Raw genomic sequence first — 25596 nt, 5'->3', positions numbered from 1 at the left:
GTGTAAGTGCAGCTAATTAGCTCTTCAGACAGCCAAGAAAATACAGGAGGGCTGGAGGATCCTTTAGGAGAAAATAAGCAGAGCCCACCTCTAGCCTAGTCATGCATTTCTAGGCTGGATGCAGGAATCCCTTGGAGGAGCTTCACCAGCCTTTCCAAATGCATCACAATTGTCCTACTTGGGCTTAGAACTGCCAAAGTCACATTGTCACACAAACCTCTCCCTGACCCTTGCAGCTACATCCTTTGTCTCCCAGTGCACTCACCATGCCACATGACAAAACGTAGTCCAAGAGAATCAAACTCTTTTCTTTGCTGACAGCTCATGTCCTTCACATATCACGGTCTAGATATCACCACATGAGTTCTTTTAATAAAGGGACACAACCTTCAAACTAAGAGCATAGCGATGGTCCAAAGCTCAAAACTAACAAAACTTAATACACGTGACAAACTTTTCAGAAGAGCTGTACACATTTGAGTGCTCAGAAATGCACATACTGGATCTGCAAAGTCGAAGGTGGGGGGAAAAATCATATCTAGGTATTTGACCTGGGATCCTTCTCACCTGAGGGGAAAAATACCTGCTATCTGGTCCGTCCTTCTCTCAGAGACAGAGTAAATGGCCCGCATAGCTAGGAACTGGACAGAAAAATCATTGTTTCCCGTGGCAAAGGATGTCAATCACATGCTGTAAAGGGGTGATTGACAAAATAAACAGCACAAGTCAGCTAAGATGAATATTAATGTTGCATTTAAATCCATTAATCCAGTTAAACATCATACAGAGTAACATTCCCCTGATAAGAAATGGTAACCCAGAACACTGCTGGAGTTCAAAATTTTCCCATGCACTGAACAAGAATACAGACAACCAGGAGCTGGGCTCAACCCATTTTAAATAGAAGTAGCGTACCAGTGATTAGACAGAGAAAAAACAGTAATGCCACCAGAGATATATTGTGGCAATTTCAGAGTGCTTGCAAAACTCTCACTTTCAGAGTCTCAGCACAGGTAGAAAAATCTTAGGAGACACTGCATATTCAATTAAGATGTTAAACCTTTGGGTTCAATCTATTTTTGCTGAAAGAACACTGGTGTTAACATTTCCCAATGCCTGGCAAAATAGCAACATAAAAGCTGATTTTAGTCTAGTTAAAAAGAACCAGGCCATTTAAATAACAACATCAAAACTCCTAAAAGGGGGATTTTGCTGGATAAAATAAACTTGGAAATGAGAGCAATAGGTTTACTCATTTTACAGCTCCAGGGAGCTGTAAAAGAATGACAGTTGTAGGGTAATGTTCATCCAGAAGGATGCCCTAGAGTGCTTTACAAATCAGGGGCCCAATCCTGAACATGTGCAGTTGCACTATACAGGCCCCTTCCTACTGCCCTGAATTTTCACTTGAATTTTGAAACAAAAATGTGCCTTTGGGGCGATGCTGCAGTCAAACCCTCTGTTTGCTTTCCTTCCCCTCCCCAACCACCATTTCAGCAGTCTCGCAGATCTGGTCTTCCCTCACGGCAAGCGAGCACAAAGCAGTTCCTTTTACTTACATAGTGCCAAGGTACAGCGAGAACTGAGCCAGTCTGGATAGAAAGCAAAATGTGCCATAAACTACAGTGGACAGAGTGATGAAGGGACAAATGCTGTTGAAAAATCACTTCAATAATGGTCTTAAAAACAAAATGGAAAAAGAAGGGGCAAACACCTTTCTAGGCAATTAACGACACACCACAATTTGTTGCAGAGTTAAGCTGTGAAGTAGAATCTACAGCAGGATTTTTAAGCTCAAGTTAAAAAGGCAAAGTTTCACATCACGACGACTGTGGTGTCACGGTTAGCCTCTCTGACTGTATGCGACTACCTTCTCAACTTTTCACCGCAGTGTGCAGGGACTTCAATTCTGTTGCACTACGTGGGGAAGTGCACTTCATTCCTACAATCCTGTCGAGAAGTGTGGCGACCATTGCTCCACTTATCATGGATCTTCCCCAGGAAGAACCTTGTATAAATCGAGATGCTGAGGACAGGAAATATCTTATCTGGATAAGATATTGAAGAAACATTGTACATTACACTGATACATAAGAGGAAAAATCCAACCCTTTCCTCAAAGACTACAGTGGAAAGAACTGCATCAGAACATGGGTGGAAGAAGACAAATGTTTTTCTGTTATAAATTATAGCTTCCAGATATTCCTTTACTAGACACAGATTGAGTTTCCCTTAAAGAAGCACGAACCAGGAGTCCAGCACAATTATAAAGACAGTAAATAAATTCTCAGTCCATCTCTCTTGGCATATTGCACTTTATGTGGTTTTTCTTACATAACTTGCTGAGTTTTATAGCACAACCAGTCTGAAGCAATCCAGTTCAAGAAATCAAATCAAAACGCTAGCACTAGCTATTAATTAAGGAGTTTCACTTTCAAGCTTCCTTAACTTAGGGGGCCATAATTAAGCATGAAAAACTCATATTAAAATAGCTATTCAGGCCAGCAGCAAAGCTGCTCCATATTAACCTGGGATGCAAAAAATGCATGTTGCTTGGAAAAAGACTTCAAGTTGTTAATTGACTGTACATCAAGCGCTGATATCCTTTCTACTATGCCATCAAGTACACGTAAGCCAGTGTTCAGTGAGCTTTCCTGCACCACAGAAATGACTTCAAGCATACTAACGCCCTTAGCGTTCTGCTCTAACGAATCCATCCCATCCAGTGCTGAGGGTCAGCTAAAGAAATAAGAACACACTCAGAATTGCCAATGCAAAACACTGAAAAGCCATGAACTTCCTCCTTGTCTCCAAATAAATCTTCCTTTTTTAGATGTCTGCTGCTGTTGCTCTCTTTAAGATTTTCTCCATAGTGGGAGGAGCAGGAAACTTATTTTAATTTTTCTTTAAAGAAAGAAAGAAAACCAACCAACACCCCCAAACTCTCAAAGCTGAATTACCCTCTCTCCAGGGGACCTGACGAAATCTCAGTTTGGAAGACTGCTACACAGTAGCAGAGAAAAGGCAGACCACAAAGAGTCTGTGTGCACATTATATGCTTTATGATTCAGTACTATCTACCTGGCATGAATCACAGAATAAGCCAAATGTTTTCATAACTTGGCTTGGAGACTCATACTCAACCAGTGCACACCAATTAGCCATCATTTCCAAATAGCTGAACGCATAATAGTTATTTATGGCTAGAGACATTATTTTTCAAAACTGCCCAACGCAAAATTTGTAGCATTGAAGCTAAACGATAAGGTATTGGTTTGCAAGTAATCCTGCTGGCCTAGGAGATCAGCATTCCTTAATTATCACCGTTTTATTATTGGAAAGAAAATAACTTTGCTTTTACAGAAAACAATCAGGGTGCAGTTTGGACGCAGAGCGGTCCTACCTCCAGAGAGAGGGACACAGGGGAAAACTTGAGCGCAGACCCAGCCCTGCGCGTTAAAGGGAAACAACTGGTGCTGTCTGCAAGTAGGGGTGCTTCCCCTGCTAGGCTGGGTGGGGATGGACAAGCAACAGTGCTGACAGACACCAGCAGGGCAGACGAACCTCCTGGTGCGGCAGAACATGCTTGTCTTACGTCGGCCTGGCGACTTTGGGGGGTGTGAATGCACTATGGACATTCACAGCACCTCACTACCAAAGCAGACTGTAGTCTAGGTTAGCACTGTGCACGTGCATCATTTAGGAGTGCTTTTGGCAAGGCACACATAAGAAAAACATAAGTGATGGTAGAAACAAGCCATAAAAAAAGAGTAGTTAAACATAAAATAAAATGCAACAAATGGCAGTCTGTGGCTACATAAGTCCCTTAAGGAATCATAATACGCTTCCTGACAGATCACTGGTAAGTGCAGACTATTTCACCCTCCCCTAGATGGCTAACAGGATCCAGCCCTTCCCATCACTTAAAATTCAATATTGTAAGAGACTGCCGATTCCTCTGTACATCGGAAGCAATGGGGGAAGCAAACAAAGCTGCTTTACTTTCCTCTAATCTTCCTCCCTTGTGTGCCTGCACCAGATGGTGCCGAGCTGCAGGTTGGAGGGAGATAATAAGCCCAGAGGAAAAAAAAAATGGTAATATTGGGTTATAAAACAGCTGACCTTCAAATATGACTACGTCAGCTCCTGTTTAATTGATGGGACAAGTCCAGATAGACAGACGCAAGCACACTGGGATGTCCATGTCCACCACTTTCCCTTCTAATACTGGAAGAAACCATACAGCAGTACTGTTAAAATGGTCTGCTCAAGCTTAACAGGCGTGAGAATAAGCAAGGAAAAAGTCAGAGTTTCTGTTTCTCTCGAGACAGGCATTGCTGCTCTGGGAAAACATTCTTACTGGAGGTGGTTTTGCTTAAACCCCTAGTCTAGCATCACCATTCTCTGTGCTTGCCTGTCTCTCCCAACGTAAGCAAGCCCCAGAGCAGGATCTTCCAGGAGAAGGGAAATCTCAAATATATGGTAGTTTTAAGCTTCTGGCTACAATGATCCAGAGTTCTACTTCTAGCTGCCATCACTGCAAACACCGCTATGAACAGTGGTTTTAAACACTGTGCAAGGACAAGGGATATCTCACTTTGGCCAAGCTCAGCCTCCAGGACAATCTGCCACAGCATACAGTAAAATTTTGTAGCCTTTCTTGATAATGTTGACCTCATACATTTCCCACCAGCCTAATGCTGGATGAAGATTTTTTATGAAGTTCAGCTTTGGGAGAAAGAAAGTAAAACAGTAAATACTACTCATGCTGATGGAAAGGAAAGCCCCGTGCTAGGCTCCTACAAGGAGGATGGAGATATTTGAAAGGCAGAGGCCTTTACTTCCTCTGCAAACAAACGCAACATGGAAAAACACATCTCCCTTTCCATGACAAGGAAGACAACTCATGCATACCTGCAAGGTCTATCTTCGTAAGAAGCTGAAAACCACTTCAAGATTACTGGAGTGGTTTGAGAAACATTAGATACTGCCTTAGAGCTTTTAGCACTCTCCAGGCAAAGGTAGCAGGCAACAGCTTCCACGTCCTCTCTCAGCTAGGGGAGTGCTCATCTCATCTCATACTCAAGGAAGCAGCCTTCACAGTTCACCAAGTCACCAGACCTCGTGGCAACGTTTCCCCAGCCTTAAGGGAAAGCTAAAGAGGTGCCCGACAGCAAGAGACAAAACCACGCTGAGTGACAACACCGAACAGTTCAATATTTATTAGGCATGTACAAAAATCAAATAGTTTGCTGTAAGCAACTCAGTGTAAAACACTGGACTTGTTTGCTTGCTATTACAAAGATGCTTCAGTCAGGGAGGAACAAAGACAAGAGTGGAGCCATGCAAACCCCGCGTCCCAGCGGAGTGCTTGCACCCAGACACCAACACAAACATCTCTCCTTCACACCACAGCTGCACCAGATCTGCCTGGCTCTGCTCACTAAAGCCAGCCAGATGCATGGGACACTGGCCAGCCACCGGTCAGACAGCATACAGGTCCATCACCAAACGACTGCTTGCTTGTCCTGTGAACAGCCCTGTAACCTGAGGTTGTCCTTCTCAGAAACCAAGGGTTGTCACAGACTGTGGGCAGGTGAAATGCTTTCCTAAGAACTTGGGAACTTTGCACAGTGCTTGGAACCGGGACAGCAGTGATTTAACATCTACCATTAAGAGTCTTTTAAAATTTAATGGTCGGAGCATAATAAATTCTATCCAGACATTTTCAGCTTGCAAGCCAGGCCATCAGCAAGACAGAAATAGCTCTGCTGCAAGGCGACCAGCATCACTTGTAAGTATATTTTGTAGAGAAACACAAGCCCCGGATTGTCTCAAAGTATGCTGTTCTCCAGCACCTAGGCAGGAAGACACAGGGCTGGGACAGAGGTACTCAAGCCCAGGGGGTCTGCAACCAATATTTGCCAGTTAAAATAGGTAGGACCAATAAGTGAGGAATAAGGCAGAACAGTGATGAACTTCAGTACAAAACTGGGGCATTACCCTCCCCGGTGCAAGACAGAATAGCAACAACCCTAAAAATAACTTTATATTTTCCTATAGAATCACTGGGCTCTCATTTGGGTCCAGTTTGCTGGTTATACTGTAGTTAGTACCTGAGATGGCTTGAATCACTTTTCCGCAATCAAGTGTGGCACAGAATGCCTGCATGTATATGAACTCTGTGTTGGCAGAGTTGGGATGGGACTCCCAGATACGCTGCTGAGGTCTTTCAGAGATGCCAGTCACGTGGCTGCCCTGCTATGCTGAGGACACATTTTTTTTTTGCTTCCCTGTGTCAGCAGGTTTCGAATGCAAAGAGGAGGACCTTTTACTACCCACGAGAAGTACAAAAGGGGACTAAGCAGGGCATTCTCTCATCTCCTGCTGCCATATCTGCAGCTAGAGCACAAAACCACAGCCTCAGGCTGCCTCACTGTATGAGATGCATGCAGAGCTAGGCCACACAAGACACAGAACTGTGAACACAGCCAAGCAGGCCATAGGGTTTTTAGGACCAGCTTAAGGGATCTTGCTCCCATAGGGGTCAACAGCAGACCTCCCATATCCTCCAGCAGGAGCAATTCACGTAGCTGGAGACTAAAAACGGGGCTGCTTTAGCACACAGGGGACAGCAAAGGGGAGAGGTCTGCATCAGCAATACTAGCTTCATCCTCCCCCATACTTTCGCCTTTTACCTGCTTAGATCAATAGGAGGATAAATTTCCCCTTAAATGAAACTGCAATTTGGGGGCAACAGACCACTAATTGCAGCCTCTTCAATAGCCTAGTCACTGAAGTTTTAATGCCCTAAAAACAAAGGGATTGGGAGAGGGAGTGGTGGAGGGAGAGGGGTGAAGCTGTGCTGTGCCAGGGAAGGGAAGAGGCCTCTCGCCAGTTCTTTGATGTTGGCTCCTGCTGTTCTAATGGAACATTACCCAGGAAAATACATCTTTAATTAAAGAACGCTGCAAACAGTTACAATGGGGCTTTATCATGGCGATACCAACCCCACCGCAGCTTCTAAAGCTCTCGGTGGAACAGAGGGAGAGCAGCGGCAGCCCCACACTGGGCTGAAGTCCACATTCCTGAAATTCCCCAGGGCAGGCAGGCATGCTCCGAGCAGGCTGCTTAGTGGCTCAGGGGTTGTTAGCTGGGGGTTCAGGTTCAGATGTGCCATGGGACAGAGGTCAGGGCATGGACACCACCCCGTGTCTCTCTGGGGCTTTCTTTTGGGAGTCTTCAGCATTCTCAGCCTAGCGCCCTCAGTATCCCTTCTCCATGCACTATTGCACAAAGGGTTTTTTTGCTTGTGCTTCTCCGGTTGCTACAGCCCAAGTAAGTGCTGTAAGGTCTCTGGGGCCTGAGTGCAGGAGATCTTTGCTGCAGCAGCCTCCTGGGAGGTCTCATGAAAACAGCAGCAAGCAGCTTCCGCCTTACCCCACCCCGCCCCGACAACCACTACATCAGCGTGAGGGAGGAGGATCGTGTTAATGCAGCAGGAATCAACAAGCCTGCTTGTTTCTTCGTCCAAAGCAAAGACAAAGGTGGGGTTTGTTCAGCTAGGCGGTACAGCTAAGCCTGGCGAGGAAGGCAGGAAAAAATGAGGATATTTTAGATTTTGGTTGTTGGACCTAATCCCTTGGAACAGGATGGGCAGGGGAGTGTTTTAGAGAGAAAAGCACAGTCAGAAATTAGAAATGCAGAAGAAAAATGCTTGGAAGTTCTCTATACCTGTCCACAAACACTGCTCCTATGGAGAGAAAGAGGAGTGGAAGGAAGGGACACAAGAGAAAACAAAGACCAATGCTTTAAGCTTATTTTGTCCTAACTTCAGAAGAGGAAAGAGTCACTAAACCTTTCAGAGTTTTAGAACTGAAGAGAAATGGAAACAAACATTTGATTTCTGGCCATTAAAAAAAACATGGCACACTAATGCTAGGAAAAACAGAGCTCAAATGTAGCAGGGAAGCCCAAACTGTAGCAGGAAAATATAAAAGTGAAAGAAAGTTCCCAAATCCCCCGTATTTCCAGCATTGGAACACAAGTAGCAATTGGAGAAAATGAACTGCACAAGTAGACACTTAATTTCTATTATTTTGTAGAAGTTCTATGACAAATTGAATCACTCTGCTAGTCTAATCACAAAATCCTTTTTTTAGCCATTCATACCCAGCATTTAATGGGAATATTTTCAGTCTTAGACTCAGAGCTGTATTTGGCAGCTACAGTGCTAATAATAAACTGTTAAAATATCTTGCTCCTTCAGCTGATCAGCTCCCTTAAAACGTGTCGTGACAGAAGCCAACGTGCTGTTTGACCAGGGAATGAGTTGTCTGAGAGACACTTCACATAAAGCAGCAGCTCCGTCAGCCAGTGAGTTTGAGTGATGCCACCCAGCAATCTGCATATTAACTTCAAAGAGAAAATGAGGCTATCAAAGCCATTGAAAGAGTAATCATCACCCGCAAAAACTCTGCATCACTCTGTTATTCTCCCATGTGCAGCTGGGTGAAGGGAAAGCTGTAGCAAAATGAGAGCTTTCATCTCAAAATGTGCTGCTACCTCCCTGTATAATTAGGTCACTAAGAGGTTAATGGCGTTCCTGTCTGTACAACCATTTTTATAAAAATTATAACCTATGCTCTCCTTTCCGAATCAGTCTCAGGTCAAACCTATAGGCACCACTTCTTCTAGCTGTTAGACAAAGAGTCAATCCAGAAGTGCTGTCACCTAGTTATGACTAAACCTCACAGGTTAGAAAGAAGGTTATAAGTACAGAGCACACAGGCACTGCTACAGCACCAGGCACCAGTTTACAAAGACTCTTAAAAAGTTATTTCCAAAGTAAACCACTAAAAGTAGGTCATTATGTGACCCTGATAAGGAAAGACACTTATCTCCTAGACCCCTTAATGGGATGCTAACAAGAAATGCAATTCACCCAAATAAAGAGTGGAACTAGTCATTTCCAGCTCAAAGGCACAAAGACGCATCAAACTCCCCACCACCACCACTGCACACGCACACAGAAAATGTCAAGGCAGAAATTCAGTCAAAGGCCAGACAAATTAGATTCCTACTACTGCAAGTATTAGTCCATGCTTGGGATTCAGGACTGTGAACAACAGGACAAACTCCCCAAAACACAACTCTTATCAGGCAATAGGCCTCCTGTTGGGCTTTCTCCAGCCCCAAAAGACAGATGGGTGCTTTAGCAGGTGCTGGATCTAGAGAAATATGGACCAGCACCATCCAGGAAGCATTCTAAATTTCATTTAGCCTGTGGCCTGATGATTTAGCATGGTCAGAACTGAAAGATGTTTATTCCCCTCCACATATTTTTGCACGGAGCTGCTGTGAGGTCATTGGCAGGAACAGTCTTGAGATCCATGGGAGATGATGTTTCCCACAGGCCTTACACAAGTCTTGAGAGATGCACTCACTGCAACAGCAACCTTAGCAAACTCAACAGTTTCTGGAGCCATGTACTTGTTAACTCTACGTCCACATCTTTATGGCACAGAACTGGTAGGCAAGTCTCCGGCATAATTTTCTTAACAGTACCATATATGACTGGGGAGTAGTCCAATTCCTGTGCAGGCAAGGGCATATTCAAAGGCTTAGAAACTTCGGGAAGAAAGATACAGTCCCTGGAGAGAACTTTCTTGCCATCAGCTCCAGCTAAGAGGAAAAAGAAAAGCCTTGTCCCAGCTGTAAGGAAAGGTCCCCCTGGGTAGCAAGAAGAGCAGCTTCGCTCACAGAACATTTGCATCTCGACTGAATTAGTTAACGTGTGGTGAACGCTCTGAAGATTGTGAAGTGGTGTACAAATGCTAAGGACTGTTATTTATTATTGTCTTGGTTCACAACAGCAGAAAGTAGTGCTATTTATAGAGGCGAATTAGGAACAACAGGAGGTCTATCAACATGCTGTGGGTCTGGGGATTTTCTTCATTCGTCTGTCCCGCTCCTGTCTCCCTCAGACAGAAATCCCCTCCACTGGACTCCTACAACCCTTGCCAAGCAGGGCTGGCCTTGGCACAGCCAAACCTGTCACAGTAGAATAGCTCTGCTGAATGGGGATGAGATTCTCCCTGCACACCTCAGCTATATCACTTCTCAAATGGGTTCTCCCACGCTCCAGAGCACTATCATCACTGAACTTGAATAACAGAATGTTTCCACCTAAATTATTTGCTCTGGGCAAAATAAGACAAAAAAATAAAAACAAAGGCACATACGCATTTCCAAGGTAAAGAAAGAGTTAGTTAAAAAAAAAGAGAACTCACAAGTGATGCTTACCAGCACAATAGACTGAAGTGATTCATATACACAAGTGAGGAGGGCTGGTTCCAGCATAACAGCAGATTTTTAGATAAGCTAATTTCTTTACCTGCATTGTTAAGATGCAGCTTAGATAAAAAGATTATTCTAAACCTCCTGTCTGCAGCTGGAGTGGGGGAGTGAGAGGGGCTGTCTGTTCTGTAAAGTAACTCAAGAGTGCTCTATGTTTCCAGAGGCAGAATTTAGGTTTAGGAAGATCAAAGACACTTTTTTTTTCCTTTGGGCTTTCAGGTTAACTTGTAGCTTAACTGTCTGCAGCTCTGATAATCTGCAAGTACTTTTGCTAAGTGTTTTTTGGTAACCATTACATAGTACACAAGAATCCCCCTGTCCCCCCAAGACAATTGCAAGGAATAGATATATTCATTCTTTGCTATTACAAGCCTGTGTGAAAATCATCTTCTTCAGTTTAACATTGCTGCCTCACCTGCATGCTTTATACCAGGATACCAGGGAAAACTAGGAACACGGAGTTAAGCTTTTACAGACAACCTGGCACAAAAAATCAAACCTCTGACAGATGCTCAGTCAAATCTAGTCTTTAGGAATTTCAAGGTTTCCTAATAGCTCCTTTCTCTCTTTACTGCAACTAGAGGCGCATTATAGTTTGCATGCAGAAAAAAAGTAGCCATTTAATTCCAAAGATGCAGCTTGTTCAAAGACACGCTGCACTTGCAGAAAGACTTGTGTTCTTACTATTTTCCTCAGGTCAGTGATTGCTGAGCATATGGTTGCTCTTACTCTCTATGAAATACAGACATTTCAGGAACTTAAGCTTTGAGGCCCAAATATCAAGGGACTGATATCAACACCTGATCTGCCATTCACCACACTGTATGCAACTTTCAAAAGGCAGATTTCAGAGATGGAAGGCAACAGAGCCCCTGAAGAGTTGTTACAATGACATTCTCTCCTTTATCTGCAGAGCTGCAAATTGTTTTATGAATACCAATCAACCAAAAGTTTAAAACAACCAGCAATTCTTCCCAAACATTGACTGTTCACACTAGAACAGAAGCTTGCTCTGCTGGTTGCATCATAGGGATTGAACACTAGAGACTAGCTGTACGCTTATCTCGGTGTAGAGATCGGCATCCATACCCAGGCTGCAGAATCACAGATAACAAAGACCAGAGGGTTTAGGCACCTCTTAACCAGTATAACTGCAATGCTCCGAATGCTGGCAAAAGAAGCGTATTTAGAAGGAGGTAAGCCTATTTCCCCTTCCACCCAAGACAAGCCCTATTTCATTTGAATGTAATCAGTTAGCTTCTTTGTTTGCACTCAACTCCAGACCGCTCAGTGCACCAGGCAATGCTGTATATCACACATGGCAAGGCACAAAAAAGTTTACAGAAATAGGTCTCAAAGTGCCTACAAGAGCTTGTGAACTCCTGCAAAATGCTCTCTAGAACAGGTTCCTGTCACACTGAACTAGGGACAGAGATTAGAGTTATCAGCTTTGACACTCAGCAGGAATGTGTCACAAAGGATTAAATCATTATATCATGAAGTGTCAGCAAATGCAGCTTTCCTGCTGTTCTACCACTAAGTTATAGATTAATTAGCGAGGTACAAAACAAACTTGAAATATCTCCAAGCATCTATTCTGTGGATCAGGCCGAGTCAGAGCTATTAGCACAGGATTCTTTTCCAGGAGGAGGCTCCATTGCATCCCTGGATCACCCAAAGCACCACCAGCTTGTCAAGAGAACCACTGAAATGCAAAGTGAAGCACTGCTGGAGGGAAAAGCACATAAGTTGATTACAGTGTTTGCCTTAACTTTTTTGATAGTTGTTTAATACAATCACTTCCTCATAATTTCAGTCACTGACCTTCTAACCAAGATCTTATTTTCAGCACTGAATAAAAACATCCTTCCTTGAGAGACGTGTAGAGCAGCATCAAAAGATCCTACAACACGTATGGCAGAGTCAAAACACTTTAGAACAGAAAAAGCACATGGCCTAACAGCTTTTGCGGCAAAGCAGGAACCAACTTACTTATTTCTGGTTGCAACTGCCGTTCCCTAGCTACTCAGCAATTCTGGACAAACTCATTTATGAGGTCTCATTCCGTCAGTGGGCGGAAGAAATTCCACACAGTCTGACTGAAAGCCACAGTAGAGAAGTTCTAAGAAGACCAAAAACATCCTACACATGAACCTCTACTTTTTATCTAAATCATGACCTTAGAAAGGTGTCAGTAGCCAGAAAACAATTTTCTCGCAGTTTCTTACAGTAACCCTAGCAGAATTACAGAGTTGTTTGCGTTGAGGTTGGAAAGGACACCCGGAGATCATCTAGTCCAACCCCCCTGATCAACCAGGGGCCTCTAGAGAATATTTCTCAGGATCGCATCCAGGCAGGTTTTGAATATCTCCAGCGAAGGAGACTCCACTGCCTCTCTGGGCAACCTGTGCCAGTGCTCGGTCACCCTCACAGAAAAGAAGTTTTTCCTCAGGTTTCAGACGGAACTTCCTGCGGTTCAGTTTGTGACCGTTGCCTCTTGAACTGTCACTAGGCACCACGGAGAAGAGGCTGGCCCCATCCTCTTGACACCCTCCCTTCAGATACTTGTACACATTGATCAGATCCCCTCTCAGTCTTCTCTTCTCCAGGCTCCACAGGCCCAGCTCTCGCAGCCTTTCTTCAGAGGAGAGGTGCTCCAGTCTCCTCTAATCATCTTTGTAGCCCTCCGCTGGACTCTCTCCAGTAGGGCCATGCCTCTCTTCTACTGGGGAGCCCAGAATTGGACACAGTATCCCAGGTGAGGCCTCACCAGGGCTGAGGAGAGGGGCAGGATCACCTCCCTCGACCTGCTGGCAACACTCTGCCTAATGCACCCCAGGAGACCATTGGCCTTCTTGGCACATTGCTGGCTCATGTTTAACTTGTTGTCCACCAGGACTCCCAGGTCCTTCTCGAATTCCTAGCTTTGGCCATGTCTGGCATTTTTCCCTTGCTTTCTGTCCCAAACTGCTGCTTTCTACTGCCTAACATTGCCAGACTCTACCAAATTGTATTGGCTCACAGACTGTAAACCAGGATGTACTCTTTAAACTAATTTGTCAGAGCTTTGGGATCCTTTCAGTATAAAATAAGATTACCTGCTAGAAGAGCCTAACTAGGTCAGATTGTAATCTCTCTCTCAGAGGCTAAACTGCACTTGATCTCAAAACCACTAGCTCAACACACAATGACAGGGCAACAACCTGCTTTCAGTATCTGAATGCTTTCTGAAGCTTGGCTCTCAAAAATGGACCTCCTTTTCCAGCTACAGTCTCAGAGAGTTGCATGGCTAAGCCATCCCAGCTTGAAGAATGGTAACACTGCGCTGCTTCATTTTTCCGATACTGCTGGGCCAAACTGGTACAGTTCTTCAGTCCTCTCTGCAGCAAAGGATGACTGAAGTCTGTAACAAGAGTTTAATTCCTATAGCATTGCTAGCCACAGAACCCAAGACAGCTTTGGGCTCAAACTCTCAGATTTCAGTATTTAATTGGGGATGGGGGGGAAGTATTATTAGTTGCAGTCAGGCAGGAACACAGCTACCCTGAAGTGGTCAGTGTACCTCTACCACAAAGCTTTTCAGAGGCTAAGCAAGTACTAAGAGAGGGCACAAGTACTGCATTTTCACAGAGAGCTGAAGCAGAGATGGGGGAAGGCTTCTGATAGTACTGCAGTCCCACAACATATCATTACATTTGCAAACTTGCACAGGGCTATGTGAGTTGCAGGGCAGCTCAGAAGAGAACAGAGGTCTATGGTGTCCTGACTCAGTGTTTTACCCACAGAACCATTTTTCTGCTGAGAAATGGGTGCCACCATCTCCCGCTCTACAATCTGAAGCCACCTAGCGCTGGGCAAACTTCTTTCCTGAGACCTGAAAATAAGTGGGTGGGAGAAGCTACCAACACTGTTTCCAAGACACAGATGTTCTGAACCTTAATGTAATTAATCAGCCCCCATTTATGGTATGCAAATTGTACTTTTGACACCAGCATGCTCACAACGAAATGCATTAACCACCTTCTAACTAAATGCTCTAAAATTAGACTAAAATCGTACTGTCTGGCAGATAGAACACAATACATTTGCAGGACTGTTGTAGCTTCCTTAGCCTCTAGTGCTTATTAAAAGCTCAGTACTCAAATATGGTGAGGAGAGGGGAAGGAATCTCCCTCAAACTGAAAGCTACAGCAGATTTTAATTCCCTTATAACCAGAAAGTCATTGAAATAGTGCTCTGAAAGAAGTGCAGGAAATGTATCTAATGTGGAAACACATGATTCAGGAACCTGTTAGGTTGGCTCAAGTACCAAAGTCCAAAAAGAAATCCAGATTAATCCATTCAGGACATTTGCTATTCACAATAAAAAGGAATGCAACAGCATGCTAGAAATGAAAGGAAACAGTGGAGATCTCTTTAATAAAGCAAGCAAAATCCATAGCAGCATCTGTCAACTGGAACATCAAAAGCTGCTGAAAGATTTATTTTGAATGTTTCATAAGCTGCCTTCCAGTTATATTAGCAAAGAAAGAATCCAAACCCCATGTTTTTGTTAGTGGTATGGTAAGACAGAGTTGTGCTATCAGGAGTCATAAAACTTCACTGGATACAGAAATCCACAGTTAGGATGGAGAACGTACGAAGTGAGGCTGTAAGTTTCAATAAGGCTTCAGTTTAGAGTCTCTTGAACTCACATCACATCATCAGTGACCACAACAAGACCCAGGCAAACAACTAGAGACATTCACCTGAAGAACATTTCTCAGCTCCCACACCCTCACTCTCATGCATGCACACTCCCCTTTCCTTAACAGCAGAAGCTCTGTGAGCACCACATCCAAAGCTGTGCTCTGCTTTAGCTCCCATTACAGATCCCATGCTCTTCCTAGGAAAAAAATAGGGCAGCTCCCCCTCTTCGCTTCCTCAGTGCTCCATCTGCTATATTGCTTGTTTCTTACCTCAAGGACAGGTAAGTTAAAGAAAGTCTACATGTAATAGAGTACACTGTACAGATGAACGAATGGTTACTCTCTGGGATTTTTATCTCCTTGTTCAGACTATAGCTGACAAAGCTACTGTAAGTAGCAAAAGTAGTGGTTTTCCTTCGGAATATCGAACTTAACCCATCCCAGCTTAAAGCTGTTAAGGAAAAACCTGGCTCAGGAAGGATGTCACCCTGCATAACATTCTAAATTTTTCAACCTCTCTTTTCATAGCAAATAAGCTACAGCTCTTTCTCCCAAAGCTAGCATCCACATATTCTAATGAGGAGGCTGCTGCTGCCTTCTCAGAAACACTAACATCACCCAGCCACAGGTAATGGACCCAATGGCTCATTTGGCAATGCTCATGCTCAAGGGGCAGGAATTCCCAGAGCCTCCACCTGCAGCTGCCCCCACAAGGTCCCATAAAGACATGCCTGGAACGGTGGTTGTCACCTCGTTCGCTGTTCACAGGGTCATGCTGTAGCAGCCCTGGCAACTAAAGCTTCCCTTGACTGGTGTTGAGAGCTAATCTTATGGTTTTAAGCATGCTTCCTCCTGGCACTTTCTCACCTAACTAATCTTGCAGAGTACAAACAGCTAGGGTTTGCTGTGAATGGAGAAGGCAAGATGGGGAAAGGTTTTAGAGAGGTACCTGGGAAAACTCTCTTTGCAGTAAAAAGACTGGGACATGTACAGGAGCAAGACTGTACATGTCAGGACCAGAGAAAAGATGCAAATATTTGGGCTGTACAGGAGTTGGTCAAAGCCAGAAGGGGTCTGGCATTTGTCAAATCAAAATTAGAGATGACGGTGCCAATTATCCAAGAAACTTTTACAGCTTGGAGATTCCCTCTGAAAAGTGCAGGTAGGACTCTTACATCCTCAGTCTCCTCTAGATTACAGGCTAGGCTCTGCCTGTGGGCTGCTCTGGATCTCCAAGTGCACATCTGTCTTATAAATCATCAAAGCTGTAATAAAACATGTCCTCCAGCCTTCCTGAACAAGGTTGTGTTTGCCTTTAATTTAGATTCACCTATAAAAATAGCCAGCTGGCTAAAAGAAAGTTGAACAACAGGTTTCTGACTAGAACTGCTCTGAATGTTTTAGTGTTCATGCAAAGTCATGTGGAAGAAAAAAAAAGGAAAAGTCAAAAAAACCCCAACAATTAATTCATGTATCCCGGTTACCATCCACTGTAATTATAAAATTGCCCTTAAAACATAACTGCATAATTGGGCTTGGCAAGCATTCACCCAAATCTTTTGCAAATATTTCTACAGACTGAAGGAACAGGCGGTGGGCAGTCTGACAAGCCTGCCACAAGAATTTGTGCCCTCAGGACATGTTCCTAGCTATTACACTACATGCTTTGCATCACAGCCTAATGTTTCAAAACAGTAGTTGAGCAAGTGAAGTACCAGCATCTCAAAGCAAACTGAGAGAAAGATTTTCAAGCTATTTTCACTGCACACATGCAGCAATTCCTTTAAACAAAGACACAGAGGAGGCTACAGATCCTTTTTAACCAGTTACACAGAAAGAAATCCCAAGGATGGAAGAAATGGGTTGACTTTTGCAAGCTACAACCAAATAGCAGCTACCAATGCCTTCCTAGCATTCTATATCACCATAGTACTCTGTCCCTTAAAACAAGAGAGCTCAACCTTATCTACAAATACAGAAACTGGAGGCCTGCAGGGAAAAGTGGCCCGACAGAAGCCAGAAATGAATTCTGCAATACAGTAAGGTTCTTTTTAACAGCTGTGCATTATGCATTCAGCAGCACAGGGAATGTCAGCAGGGAGCCTCTATTAACATAGGCCTCAGAGTACAGTGCGCTCCTATCATGATTGGCCTCTCTTGAGAGAAGGCACGCACACACACAAAAGACTTAACCCTAGAGAGATCACTGCAATCCTGTTGCTATTTCATCAGCTCAATGCTACAACAGAAACCAGAGAATTTCTGTGGTTTATCGTAGACAAACAGGCAATACTTCCAACAATGCCAAAAGTCTAGTCTGCAACAGAAGGTTTCATCAGCCAAGTTGTGCCAGTTAGAGAAAGGGGAAAAAATTGCCACACAGACCCACATAACAGAGTCACACTATCAGTGTCGTTCTGATATATAGAGCTCAGGAACACAGGAGGCCGTGAAATGCTTCCCTTGTAAAAGGAGGTAATGAAAGCAAGCAGTTGTCAGGATGCCTGTGTTCTCAGCACAGCAATCTGCACCTCCATTGCACATGTTTTAGGAGTCATCGGTCCAAGAAACAGCTGGAAACCCTGCTACAGATGCAGGAACCCAGCAGGGTAACTCACTCCATCCTGGAAGCTGGTTTTGGCAGCAGAAATCTTTTGCTGATGCCAGCTATACCTTCACCACGAGGCTTGCTTCTGTCACAGACACCTACCAGAACACCCAGCTCAGCCCTGGGAAGACGCCACAGAAAAGGCAAATCGTCGAAGCTGAGAGCCAAGAAGCACTCTCAGAATAGGCTCACAGCCTCTCCCATATCAGGTGCTGCTACAAGCTCTCTAGAGGTCTTGTCAACAGCTCTAAGTTGCAGTTGGCTGCAAACTCTCACCAGGCCGGGCTGTGGGGTTCTGCAGGCCTGGGCAGGCAGCTCCAGACCTCTCCTGCAGACTCAAGATGCAACCACTGAGGTGACAAAAAAGTACAGCAGAGGCCTTCCAAAAAAAAAAAAAAAAACGCACTTTAGCACCATTTTAAACCAGTCTTTTCCCTAATTTGGGGGGAAGGGGCCAATGAGAACAAAAAGAAGGGCATGATGTGTCTTGAGCATCCCTCTCCTGACTCTTTATAGAGAAGAAAAAGTCACATGATGGGAAAGGGAAATAAAATACCAATCTGAAGAGCCTGAGAACTGCTCCAAAAGACTGAATGCCAGTGTGCACCTGGAGGGGAGGAAATAGCTCTGTATAGCCTATATTTATTCATACCTCCTTGCTCTTTCTTTTCCCCCCTCTCCTTGTTGAGAAGTAAAACGAGTCAGTAACCCTAATAACAGAGCTGGTTTGAGACAGCATTAGCACTGGAAATTCCAAGGGGCTATTTAATATGCAATGTTCTAGTTCTCAAGAGCATAATACATGCGGTTTTTAAAAGTCTCATAGCACATCTGTGTATTACAACACATTTTTATTTAGGCGCTGAACTGAAAGAGAGGAACTCTTTATTAAAGAAGCGCCTCTCATCACAGTAGCAGCAAGTGCTTTAAAAATCGAAATATAACTGACTACAACATCATCACTTACTAAAAACACTTGTTTATCTCACCTGAAACACAAAAAGCCTGAGAAACAGTGAGAAGAAGTAATTAGCCTGGCTCATGGCTGGCAGGGAGAGACTTGGTTCCTGGTCACCCCCAGTCAGCCCACTGCCCAGAGCACAAGACTTTCCTCTACTCCCTTCCTTGGCTAATATAGGCGTCCCCTCCTTTGAGGCTCAGTAATACCTGTGTCAAAGTGACAAGTAATCCTCAGGCACAGCTCAGCATGAGTATGGGAAGTTACCCAGTAGAGGCCCTCCAAAAGACATGTGTTGTTTCAGGTAGGGTGTTAGCAAGACCGTATTGTCTTGGCAACTATGATGAGATGCCCAAGAACTGACTACATCCAGAAAACACTCATTCCTCTGCTGATCAGCAGATTAGTGGGTCATTTACAGTCCTGCTCCAAAGCTTGAGGCACAAGACTTTGGACAAAGGCATGACTAGCAGGACCTCTCCCTAGTTTTATCATAGCACAACTCCTGAGATCTCCCAGAGTTCGGATGTCAATAGCCAGCGCAAGATAACACACAGAGGAACAGGAGTTAATATAGACAAAAAGCAAAGATCTGACCCAGAGGCCAAGTCATCCTGAGTACCAATACCGGAGAATCTGCACAAAGTCTCCTTGCCTATCATTCATCGACCAATTACACACCAATGTAATTAAATCAGGAAAGCTACGTTTAATTTTCCTGTCATCACCCGATGAGATAAGAGCAGTACGTATGGGATAGATCAGGCACAGGGGAAAGAGCTATTTATATTAGTGAGTTAAATTCTTTTAGATTTAAGCTGCTCTCAAGCCAGGAGCACTGCTCCGACTAAGAAGGGTCTGATCCAGAAATGCAACCTTTGAGGCCAACCCAGAAAAATCAGACACTCCATCTGCTTTTCTGACCTGCGCTTGGTCCTGAAGACTCTTCCTTTTTCAGGAACAGGTCTCACTGTTAATTGCCAGATGTGACTTAGACAGGAATGCACCTCCTGTTTAAACCCCATTTTAGCTTATACTTGTAGAACTGAATAAGGCTCATCTCCCGCCCTTTATACCAATAAAGCCAGCCACATAAATTATTATGTCAGTCCTAAATAGCCTTAGGCTCACCATTTTAATGAACGGCAAGGCATCTAGGTGCATTTGCAGAGAAATACAAGGAATGCTACAGTCCAGTTTTCTGTCTTTCTGCTATTGTTTTCTCTTGTCAGTGCAGGCAGGAAAAAGAAACGCTTTGGTCCTTGTCCTCTGCAAAGACTAGCAATGTTTAAATAGGGCAATATAAAGCTTTCTCTATACACTGCCCACACACCCAAAACTGCAGTTTGGGCCTTTTTCTCCCCTCTCTTCTTTGCTTCATCCCATCCAGCCCTGCTTTCTCAGTCAGTTATTTAAAGCCCTGATTGAAAGATGTATCAGATCATCGTAGTGGATGACTTCCTTAGGGTCACGTTTTCAATAACAAAACTCCTATGGACTTTGATGTAACCCATGTTTCATCACATCATTTTTTTAAACAGGAAGGGAAAATATTTATAACAGCAATTATAAATATACAGGCTACTGACTTTTTAACTTGTTGTCCTTGTTCTCAAGCTAAATTTAGTCTGCTGTATCCTGTCCAGCCCTGCATGAAAAAGCAAAACATGCATGAAATCGGCTGTGCAAACCCCAAAGCAGGCAGTTATGCTTTTTCAGGTAGCCTACAAGACAACGAGTTTGGCAGGTAAATGCTGATTTAGTACGCGTAGGTATGTTTCTGGTTACAGAAGAAGCAATTGATCAGTGATTTCCGGATAGGATACCCCTTTGTTACAGAAAATAATTACTATTGCAATATAGTATGTCTGTGCTTCTGAATGAGAAATAGGATATAGGCTATTAGTAATCCAATTGGGGTTGTGCCACATACACTTCAAGGGTGTATGCGCACCTCTGAGCTACAAAGAACCACTGACTGGCCACACCTGCTGTTTACCCAGGTTCTTATTTTACATGCAAAAATGTTTCGGATATTGATTCAAATCTGGAAGACTGATCTCCAGGTCCAACCTAAACGTAAGAGAGCTTCCTTTCGTATCTTGAAGCCTTCCATTTGGATGAGTGATTTCTTAGTCAAAATGAGGTAAATATTTATCAGGAACTGACTGCCTAGAGAGTGAGAATTATTAGTCATTTCACTGTTAATCTTAATAAGCCTTAGTCATGCCAGAGCCCAGGTGATTTCTGTAACGGCCAGCACTTGCTATACTATAGTTTAAGAATCCCTACCTACGATTCAAAGTTTCACGCTGATGAGGACTCCCCCGCCACAGTCTGATTTGCTCCACTTGCAGCAAGTTTTGCAACCCAAGCAAGAAATGCAGTTCAGGGCGATACTCCTGTAAAAGCATCAGCCGGTCTAATAACCAACAGAAGCAGCCAAAAAAAAAAAAAAAAAAGTATTTCCTACAGCCTTGACAGTCGAGGGAAAAACAATAAAGGGTCGGGCTCGCCTCGCCCCTCGCTCGCTCGGCGGGTTTCTCGGGCACTGGCTAGCTCTACGACCCAGCCTTTCCTCTGTGCTTATAAATATATTGCTACTAAAAGGTGGAGGGAGCGGATAGGAAAAAACAGTTTGCCGGGGGAGAGACTCGCCCTGTGACCAGAGACCTCCCGGCCCAGCCTGGCCCGTTCCTGGTGCGGCGCGGCGCGGCGCGGCGCGGGAGAGGGTCCGCCGGTGCCGCACCGCCGGGGAGCCCTGTCCGCGGCCCCCGCCCCGCACGGTCCCTGCCCTACCCAGCATGGAGAAGATGAAGTCCTTCGCCGTGTGGATCTCCAGGGCTCGCTGGTCGTCGTACTCCCTCTGGTCGTGCTTGGTGAATTCCTGGATGAGTTTATTCAATTCTTCCACCCTGGCTCCCGATCGGAAATCCAGCTCCGGGAAGGGAGGCTTGCTGTTGGTGCCGGCGGACCCTGCCTTGCTGGCGAGAGGCGCCGCCATCTTCATGCAAAAAAAAAAAAAAAAAAAAGGAAAGAAAGGGAGAGAGGAAAAGAAAAACAGAGGGGGTTGCAAAGGAAGAATGGAAGCGGCGCCGCAGCACAGCGGCAGCCCGGGCGCGGGGGCTGCCGGCGCGGCGCGGAGCGGGCCGAGGAGGCGCGGAGCGGCGCGGGGCGCCGCGATCAACAAGCGGCCGCGCTGGCTGCGCCCCCGCCCGCGCCGCGCCGCGCCGCGCCGCGCCGCGCCCGCTCGCCCGCCGCCGCCGCGCTGGGGGGGTCGGGGCCGCGCGGCGCGGGGCCGCGGGGGGGCTTGCTGCTCTGCCGGCGTCACGGCGGGCGGGTGCTCAGGCTGGGGCAGAGCTCGGCCTCGGTGTAAAATTGCTTTTTCTTTTTTTCCCCCCCTCCAATTTTGAACTTCAGCAAATGCCTTGTCCTGCAAGTGGGTTAATAACCAGCTTGGGACTCTGCTCTTCCCACATGTTCTCGGGGACATTTTGTGTTTATTCCTTTCTGCTCCGTAAGACATCCTAGAGATTTTATACACACACACACACACGCACACACACACACACACACACACACACTCCTTATGTATACATATGGAGTCATTTTATGGTATGTCTTAGAGGCAATGACCAAGATAAAGTTTCCTCACTGCTGCACTTCAGACCAACCCTGCCTAGAAGCTCCTGCAGTCTACACAGACAAAGGGCAGGAGGGGAAAAGGGAGCCCAGAAGACTTGTATGAGGTCAAACAGAGAGCCTGTGGCAGGAAGCCCAGACCTCTGACCTCTATCCATTTCCTCATCTTCAATACTGCAGTTCTTTTTTTCTGTATATATATTTTAGTGCCTACTAACTTTTCAACCTGGAATGCTTTTCTTCCTCTCGCCTGATCTGCTGCACCTTGTCCCATCACCTAGCATATATAGCATGATGCATTATTTACCTTCGTCCATCCGCTGGAAGCACTGGCCATCTTCCTGCCCAAGGAGCCTACAAACATACTGTATTAGCCTTCTACAGAGCACTTCAGGTGCTGTGGCACTGATGCAAACTGCCTGGATGCAAGTTATTCTCTCAGGATTCTTGGCAGAAAACAAAGCTTTCAGCTCAATGCCAGGCTAAGGCAGAATGCGTCTACCAAAATTAGGCATGAGGGAGCCAGAGAAAGGCAGGAAAGTGGAACTAAGCTCAGTGTAAAGAGGTCACAGGCTGGTTTTCCAGATGCATAGTAAACACTGATGCTAGTATTTAGACCTGTGATCAGGAACTTGGCCTGGTTCTGCTGGACCTCTAATCTTGATCAGAAGTGGGAGTTCAGCACCTTTTGCAGTGGGACCTTATCTGGAGCAAGAATAAAAATCAAAGGTGGATTTGGATCCCATAACTGAAGCCATAGCCTTTTCAAAGGAGAAAGACGGATGCCTCCAGCTTTGTCCTTTATTGACTTGCACAGTTTTTCAAGGCACTGATATGTTCATTGTCTAGGAAATGAGGTCCCAAAGGTAAGGGTTGGAGCGCCAGTGTGTGCATGCACATGCCCTCTGCTGGGTACACAGGCCCTATTGTGTTCAGATACCACTCACAGCCACGTCTTACATACATTGCTCCATTCAGCATCTGAGCAGTTGGAAATCAGCTGCGTGGGACATGAACTTCTGACCAGCACCAGGTTTGGCTTTGACCAAGCATCTTCCCTATATCTCCCTCCCCAGCAAAGCCTGCCAATCAAAACAGTTAAGTGACAGCATTAACATGATGTGGGAGCTCACTTACAGAAGAGCAATTAGTGTTTTTTAGCTAGTGCCAGCGGTGGCATGCCCTGCCATGGCTCTCTGCAAGCAGGGTTACTTCTGCTAACCAGATTCAGTCCAGGCCCTCCCAAGCCTGCTGTGGCTGCTGCCTGCCTGCGCTCTGGAGGCCTCTTGCTTCCTGCCCCTCTTAGGTTTTGGGAGTCCCGTTGCTATTTCTTTGCGGTGTGTATTTTTCTGGGGTGATAATCTCATACGGGCAGACAGCTCCCTCTTGTGATAACACCAGTCCCCGTCATCGACATGCACAGAAGTCACCATAGCTCCTGAACCCCAACCATATCAAGCCCTTTACTGTTACCCTGTCTGAATATCTGTTAAGTTCCCTGTGTCCCTGCCATAGCCATTTCTAGTTGCACGAGTATCCTTGTTTCACTTTTGTGTGGAGCATAATGCATCACTGGCACCACTTGGTGAAATAGCTGGACTTTTTGATATGAGCTACACTTGGCATCCCCAACTCTCCTGCCTCATCTCTTTCAAGCTGGTATTCTCTGTTGGCTTCATGAATTGGGTGGTTTTCTTTCCTAACCATATTTTAGTTACTGCATCAAATTTCAACACTAGGTCTTCCCACTAGCTTTTTCATGAGTGTTTTGTCCCAGGTTCTCTTTCACTGGGTCTCCAAATAGTCAGACTGTCTCTTCACCAACAGATTAATTGCAGACTTCCTTATATTCTCATTTTTTCCCATTTCGTTTACAATTTTTAAATCCCATTCAGTAACAAACAGCTTCATAGCAATCTTTGACTGCTTAAGTTCGCTACACATCCACTGAAAACATCAAGTGCTTCAGAAGCAGTTAATGCCAGAAGCAACGGTGACTTCTGTCTGATTACCTGTTTTAATGGCATCTCTGCTTGAAGGTACAGTCACCTTCATATGTCCAGAAAGTTTCCATTACGTTATGACATTAACTGTTCCATGCTTTTCACTCACTGGTGTTTGTTTTATTCCTGGTATCTTGCATTAGTCAGAAAGTGCTCAGACCCAAGGAATGTGCTTCATCTAATGTCTGAGCTCCAAGTAACACTGTTTACCAAGAGCAGCATCAAGCAAGCAGTTTTAATTCTCTGCAAGAGTCTCTGACAGGTAATGCGCCTCTCTGACCCCACCTTAGTGCTAAGATAAATTCTCCTTCATGTAAAGCCGTTGTGTTTGTAGAAGTAGGTCTCTTCTTACTGCCTTCTTTGTAAACTTTTGAATGGGCTCGGGTCCCTCAATGGCAAGTGAGAGCTGCAGATCTGCTGCGCTGTCATATACTTGTTAATACCCTTGAAACTGCATCAGCTTGCAATTTTACCTCATCACATCAGTGCATTTTAAGATCTCTGAATAAATACACAGTTAATTCAACTCTTACGTAAATCAAGCACTGAGGATTATCTGAGCAAATAAATGAGAATGAGATTGCAAGCACAGTTGGCCAGGAGTTTTTCTACCAAATGTTTTTTTCTTTCTGAAAATGCCGATTCATTGAAATGGAACTTTCTGTAGAAACACTGTGGCATCCTCAAAGCTTTTCCTGGAAACATTAATGGGGCCTAGAGGGACTCTGTGGCCTATACTATACTAGGCCCAGGACTTAGTAACGAGGATATTAACCTGATGTGGGATAGGGACTGAAAACCCTGACTATTAGATTCTTCCTTACCTGGACTGGAATCTCTCTCTCTCTCATGTGTTCTCTCTCATGTATGCTCTTCCTCTCTCCCATGTGATTTCTCTTTCCTTCAAAGCACCTTCCTCTTTTTCACTTGCAAAACAGATTTCCTCTTATTTTCCTCCTGCAGGACAGATAACCTCTTTTCTGCTCATCACCCGTCCCAGCCCTTAGCAACAGAACAGGCCACAGGGAAATGAAGCGAAAGAGAAGAAAAAACTGTCCTCACTTCTGTAGCACGACCTAAGACCTCAAAGTGCTTTTCACACTTGAATGGGCTGTCTCGAAAAACTGCTGGGTAGCAAGTGAGTATTAATACCACCATCCTAAGACTGGGGAAACAGATGTGCAGTAGCTATGAAGAGCAACTGGCTCAGGATACAGAGAGAGGAAGATCAGGCAACCCAGTGCCTGACTCCCTCACCAGTTCTGAGAACTCATAGGAGGAATTAATCAGAGCAAGATCCAGAAATAAGATGGAGCCTCAGATACATCATCTGATGAT

General features: G+C 44.9%; 1 protein-coding gene across 5 annotated transcripts in view; it reads right to left on the bottom strand.

Moving 5' to 3' along the window:
* The window catches only part of MB21D2 (Mab-21 domain containing 2), a 67481-nt gene extending 44874 nt beyond the window's left edge, over positions 1–22607 (bottom strand). The window contains exons 1-2 of one of the 5 annotated variants that reach the window (XM_068954094.1): positions 22563–22607; positions 21413–21617 (exon numbers count right to left, since the gene is read on the bottom strand). In XM_068954094.1, coding sequence (XP_068810195.1) covers positions 21413–21617; positions 22563–22592 — 235 coding nt within the window. In that variant the 5' untranslated portion in view covers positions 22593–22607. Of the gene's footprint in view, positions 1–21412; positions 21832–22249; positions 22321–22562 lie in introns of those variants that run through there. The other 4 variants (XM_068954097.1, XM_068954098.1, XM_068954096.1 and 1 more) reach the window with 4 other exon arrangements.
* Between the last annotated feature and the right edge of the window lie 2989 nt (positions 22608–25596).

The sequence above is a fragment of the Struthio camelus genome, chromosome 9 (genome assembly GCF_040807025.1).
Source record: "Struthio camelus isolate bStrCam1 chromosome 9, bStrCam1.hap1, whole genome shotgun sequence".
NCBI classification, from domain to species: domain Eukaryota; kingdom Metazoa; phylum Chordata; class Aves; order Struthioniformes; family Struthionidae; genus Struthio; species Struthio camelus.
This window is presented reverse-complemented; position numbering and strand designations above follow the sequence as displayed.